Raw genomic sequence first — 6,042 nt, 5'->3', positions numbered from 1 at the left:
CCCTAGCATTTGCTAGAGTACCAGTCGCACTGCAGTAGTTACACTACACACGATGGCAAAAGACAATCCAAGCTTTGGTTCTCGGTCTTCGATAAAGGAGGGGAAGCGCATGTGCACGAGGGGAACAATGTGCTGGATCCGGGGCCCCAAATGAACACAAGGCTTTTGTTGCTACTGAGCTAAGCGTGGGCCGCATAGAGCCCACTCTATGGCGGCGACGAGAGCGTGGTGGACCACCGGGGGGGCGTCCGGAATCATTGGCGCCTGATTTCTGGTTAGTTTGTTGTGAGCGGGGCCCACAATCCATGGTACAACCCTCCCTGTCTGTCTGGTTTTTTCATATGTTCTTAGGCCCAAAATAAAAGCGGCTTAAGGCCCAGCCTATGATACAGTCAGGCCCAATTAAACAGCCAGAGTGCTGATTTGCTAAGTGCTGCTGCCTTCACACTCCGAAAGTACAGACAATGAGACAAGTGAGAAGACTACACAAGTTGCTGAACATCAAAAATGCTATTGTGCTAGTCACTCTTACAGACTTACAATTACAGCTTCACAAGTACCTTACCAAAGTCAACAACACCAGGAAACACATCAGAAAACAAAACAAGGGACAGCACAACAGAAGGCTTTATACGGACAAAAATCCCGGTTGGGCTCTCCAAAGATCTGCAACCGTGTTGTTAGCCCGTGCTGTGCTCCAGGGTCTCTACTTCTGTCACTGTGTTAACGCCTTTAACAGTATCAGCGACAAGGTGATATATACAGGCGGGGCGGAGGAACACTGTCTCATCTCTACCTTTTATACAGCTGCTAGTGCTATCAGACCTGGTAGACCATTCCTACCTCCAGGGTGGAGGCATGAGGTATGTTCGCAGCGTACGCGGGGCCGCGGCTGTTCTTCCTCAAGAACTCGTAGAAGAAGTTTATCATGATTCGCTTTATGAAACTTGATCCGCTCTTCGCCTTCATGTACGAGTGCCCCAGGATGAAGGACATGCCTGCCTCCCTTGCGTCCATGAGCTCCTGCAGCTCACGGCGCACCTCGCTGTCCACCTGGGCGCTCTTTGGTATCATGAACCTCGCTTTCTTTCGCTTGGGTGCTATGTTCTGTGGGTCTATCTCCTTATGAGGAGATGCTGATGCATCAAGGTCCCCATCCTCTTCCCACAATGGAATTCCCGTGCTGACGGGAGAGAGCTTCTCAGAGGGCATATCTGTGTCCTCCACAAAGCCATTCTTGTCATATTCACCACTGCTGCGGATGAACTCTGCAATGTTGCTGACAAGCTCCTTCTCAAACTCTAGGTCATCCTTCTGCACATCACGATACCCATATTTGACAATAACCCTGTACAGCCTGTACTCTTTTGGACCAATGCGACCCACCAAAAATCGTTCTTCAGGTTGCACATGTGGCACTGGAACTGATTTAACACAAAGAAAGACCAGTACCTGATGAGAAACAAATGTGAGGACATTACAAATTATATCCACAAATTGCCCGGTGCACTGGTGCGATTTATTCAGATTTCTGAGAGTGCATTAAGACAAACTGCCAAAAAAAAATATTAATGCCATGTACTCTGAATAGGACATGTGATAAGGTACCTGGTGAAACGCAGGCAGATTGGTGACGAAGTGCGAGAAAATGGCAGGAATTCCAGACATTAGTTCTGTATGTATTAGCCCAATGCCTCGAACACGAACAATGCCCAGTGAAGGACCAAGGTTTAAGAGCCAGTTTACTGAAACCTTGTTTTGCACGTCAAATTCATACTTCTTTATTGTGCCATAGTGCCAGACACACATGACTACCATAAATATGAAGGAAAGAGTAATAGGGACCCAAGCACCTTCGTGAAACTTGACAAGAGAAGCTGAGAAGTAGAGCACTTCGATTGTGCCAAAGAAAAGCAGGAAACAAAGGGCAATGAAGATACTCTTGTTCCAGCAAAGCACAATAACCAGTGACATTAAGCATGTGGTGACAAGCATAACAGTTATTACTGCCAAACCTGTATCAAGAAAGTAGGAAGAAACCATAAAAATTATATATGACTCTATGAGATTCACTTCAATGTATGAAAGAAGCACTGCAAGTACCTGAAATTATTAACTACTCCCCCCGTCCCAAATTACTATTCGTTTTGGCTTTTCTAGATATATGGCTTTTGTTACGTATCTAGACATAGCATATATCTAAATGCATAGCAAAAGTTATGAATCTAGAAAAGCCAAAACGAATAGTAATTTGGGTGGGACGGAGGGAGTAGGAAAGAACTATTTGAATACGAGCTCTTTTTTTTTTTACCTTGTGCATTTGCCAAGTGCTTTGTGTCTCTGAAGCCAATAGTAACAGCCAGGCACAGTATCATCAGCATCCAATTGATTTCTGGTATGTATATCTGACCGTGCACTGTAGAGGATGTATGTACAATCTTCACTCCAGGAAAACAACTTAATGACGAGCACTGTTTGATGATTGAAAAGGTTCCGGTAATAATTGCTTGACTCCCAACTACAGCTGCTAGTATAGCAATCACCAGAACAGGCCATCTGAGTGATTCTACAAAGACAGTTGCCTACGTCAGTGCTACAAAATATGCAGGGTTTTTTAATGGAATATTGCGATAACAAATTTCTTTACTAATAATATTTAAAAAGGAGAAAAGAGAAATCGAAGAAATTACCTGGTACTGACACATAAAATCCAATATGATAACTACTCTCAAAGTTGTGATGTTGTGAAATAAAAGCAGCTTGTCCCATATATGCCAGTACAAGAGCAGGATAAACCACAGATATGAAAGCAATCTGTTGGGAAAAATTAATAAAATGTTAAGTTGAAAACAATCCAAAACTTAAAAAAACGAAAGATAAAGTTCATTTTTCTAAGAGCGGTAAGTACAGCAATCAAGATACAAAGATCATGAGAAGTTCAACAGAATGTAGGGATGTCAAGGATAGTGAGTGAAGTATACAGACAGGTTAAAGAATACAGGGAAAGAAATGATCTGAACTGCCAACAGAACAGAAACGTGTATTGAGTACAGTTAACTGGTTGATCTTTCAAAGAGAACAGTAATTTAGTTATGTTTTTTGCATGAAAATTTAAATCTTCCATTCCTATAACAAGCAGATTTTAGTCAAGAGCAAGATGCTTGCAGAAATGATTTTATTGATCAAGGAGCTGACTCACCACAAATTCCTAAGAAAAAAGGAGCAATGAAAATCCCATGTGGGTAAAGGAAGAGTTTAAATGTTAGGTATAATTAGAAAATACGGTAAAACCCATTAGTGTGTTATAATTTTTCTAGATTTATAGAAGTTCAAAATGTGGCATAGATACGCAAAAGTCATGGAAGTAAGACCTACTATCAGAACCATGTAAGTAACTGGAATATCTTGTTAATTTTATTGTACAAAGATTAGGAATTGAGTTAAATTAGACATAGTTTTGCTTCTGTACAAGAAAAAGGTGTGAATTAGTAAAACTGGACTAAGCAGGGGTCACAAATAAATGCTGAACACTATAAACATAACTATAAACATGCATCAAAGTTGTTCTTGTAAGACTCGTCTCATACCTGAATTGATGATTGCGAGAAGTGTCCAAGATCTGCATACATAGCTTCAGAGCCTAAAAGTTTTAACAATAATAGCAAAAGAATGGGTCAGCCTTCTGACATTTTAATTCAAGTATTGTCACAGCCAAATAGTAGGCAACAGCAGCATAGCATATCTGTACCTGTTACACATAGAAGGATTCCACCCAGTGACATCCAGCCACCAGTTTGAGTCTTCTTGAGGAATTGATACATGTAGTATGGTGAGAGGGCTCGATAGACATGGTGGTCCCAATGGATGATATTGTAGAGGCCTATCGCACTTATGCAGAGAAGCCAAATGCATACTATTGGTGCAAAAAGAAACCCAACTTTGTGTGTACCATAATGTTGCAGAGCAAACAAGCATATAAGTATGGCACAAGCCACAGGAAGTTCTATATCTGCACAGAAACAAGTTGCAGTAAACATCTCATAAGCATGGTACGATTGAACATACTAATGATAATTAAGTTGACTAAAACTAACCCAATCCAACTGTAACTGAAACATTGGCTTCTATCGATTCAACTATGTACCATATAGCATGCAATCAACGAGAGGATTTAACCTACATTTGTGCTGCTCCTTTTCCATCGACAACTCGAGCCCAGATACCGCAGAAAACACTGCAAATGGAGCAACAGAGCACATCTCTAGCATCAGAAACAAAAACAGAACGGCACGGAGACAAATGATCCAAATCCAAGACGGAAAGGGCCCAACCGGAGACAGCAGGGGTGAGCACGCCGTCGCCGATGACCATACACGTCCCAAGCAGCGCGAACAGCAGCAACAGCCTCTGCAGCACCCTGTACTTCTCCAAGACTGCCCTGATCCTCGACACGGGCCGCTCGCCGCGGCGCCCCGTGGCCTTCTCTTCCTCCATGAGCTCATCTCTGGTGCCGCCGCCGGGCAGGAGGCCCGCGCGGACGTGGCGGCAGATGAGGGAGTAGAGCGCGAAGGTGCCGCCCTCCCCGCCGTCGTCGGCGCGGAGCACGATGAGCACGTACTTGAGGAGCGTGATGAGGGTCAGCGTCCAGAAGACGAAGGAGAGGACGCCGTAGATCTCCTCGTTGCCCGCCGAGTGCTGGATGTCGTTGCCGGCGAAGGCGCTCTTGTAGACGTAGAGCGGCGACGTGGCCACGTCGCCGTACACCACCCCGAGGCTCTGGTACGCGAGCAGCAGCGTCGCGCGCCATGACTCCCCGCGCCACCTCTGCGGGAGGAGAAGCAGCAATCAAGCAAGCAGTCAGGAAATGGAGGAGCGAAGCCCCACAACCCAACACAGACCAGCGCTCCAAATCCAAGTACCCCAGGCCACGAGCTGGCTGCCTCACCTTCCCGTGCGCCGCCGCCGCGCCGCCCGCGGCCTCCAGATCCATGTGCCCGGCTCCGGCCCCGGCCCCTGCACGCGCGCCTCAATGCGTCACGCCTGCTGCCTCCATGGCGGCAAACCTCGTCGAATCGCCGCAAGGGAACAAGGAATAGGCGCGCCGAACCGAATCCCACCGGGGCGGCGCGCCCGAGACCGAGATTTGTCCGTCGGCTTGGCCTGTAGCGAGCGGGAGGCCAACCAACCAGGTCAAGCAAGGCAAGGCACACTTCGCACTCCTCCTCCTCGCCCCCCCTCCTTCTAGTAGCTTCCCGCAAGAACCACCTCGCCCAAGCTCGCTCGCTTGCTCCCACGCCCCCACGCCCGCCGAGGCCGCACCTCTTAACTCGCTATCAACCGCCCGTACGGAACGAAGCCGGGCGGTAACTTTCCTCGCTGGACGCGTACGAGAGCGCCACGACAAGCCCAAAGGGGAGGAGGGAGAGGTCTCTGGCGGAGAGAGCAACCGGCCAGCCAGCCAACCAAGAAGCACGCGAGCGAGAGAGAGAGAGAGGAAGATAGGGATGCCGTGGGCTCCCCCCGCGGCCGCTCGCCCTCCCTACGGTTTTGGATTCCAAAACACCCAGCCTTTTTCCCCCTCGACGACGTGGAGGTGGAGTCGAGTCAAGTGAAGTGAGGCACGCAGCTTCCTTCCTCTCTTGTAGCTGCGGGTGAGGAGGGGAGGTGGCGGCTGGCGAGGCGAGACGAGCCGCGGGAGTGGAAGCTAGCGTGCGCGGAACGGGACGCGTGGAGCGGGTGGCTTGTCGCAACGGGGGCTCGATACGTCGTTGTACGTTTTGGTTGCCGGTTTTAGCGCCTTTTAGGCCCTAATCAAGTGCCTTTTCTCGTCCCACTCCTTTTTTGCTGCACTTTAATGGCCAGCAGCAGTGAATTATACAGGTTTGATGGGAACCCATCATTGTGTGGACTGCAGAGAGGCGTAGAAACTGCAGGCGTCTGGTTGGAAAACATGCTGCTAATTCTATGTTTTGGTTAAACCAGTTAAAAAGGTTATTCTTTGAGTTCCCTTTTAAGTAAACAAAAGCAAAACACTACTATACA

At 47.5% G+C, this 6,042-nt stretch overlaps 1 protein-coding gene across 1 annotated transcript; it reads right to left on the bottom strand.

Annotated features, from left to right (window-relative positions):
• Positions 1-400: 400 nt before the first annotated feature.
• Positions 401-5,604, bottom strand: LOC101756126 (potassium transporter 25). Its single transcript, XM_004953743.3, has 9 exons — positions 4,946-5,604; positions 4,332-4,824; positions 4,181-4,234; positions 3,749-4,009; positions 3,588-3,640; positions 2,691-2,814; positions 2,312-2,566; positions 1,609-2,015; positions 401-1,452 (listed from the first exon to the last, which is right to left on the bottom strand). Exons 1-9 carry the CDS (start codon positions 4,988-4,990, stop codon positions 820-822), a joined length of 2,325 nt encoding a protein of 774 aa, XP_004953800.1. The 5' UTR covers positions 4,991-5,604; the 3' UTR covers positions 401-819.
• Between the last annotated feature and the right edge of the window lie 438 nt (positions 5,605-6,042).

The sequence above is a fragment of the Setaria italica genome, chromosome I, assembly GCF_000263155.2.
Source record: "Setaria italica strain Yugu1 chromosome I, Setaria_italica_v2.0, whole genome shotgun sequence".
NCBI classification, from domain to species: Eukaryota; Viridiplantae; Streptophyta; class Magnoliopsida; order Poales; family Poaceae; genus Setaria; species Setaria italica.
Note: the sequence above shows the minus strand (reverse complement) of the source record. Positions and strands in the feature narration are given on the sequence as shown.

Excerpts from the sequence above, each read along its gene's own strand:
- LOC101756126 (XM_004953743.3), bottom strand. The coding sequence starts at position 4,990 with ATGGATCTGGAGGCCGCGGGCGGCGCGGCGGCGGCGCACGGGAAG. Across the intron at positions 2,815-3,587 it reads TCTCGCAATCATCAATTCAG|ATTGCTTTCATATCTGTGGT; the intron begins GTATGAGACGAG and ends TTTTCCCAACAG. Across the intron at positions 1,453-1,608 it reads ATCTGCCTGCGTTTCACCAG|GTACTGGTCTTTCTTTGTGT; the intron begins GTACCTTATCAC and ends GTTTCTCATCAG.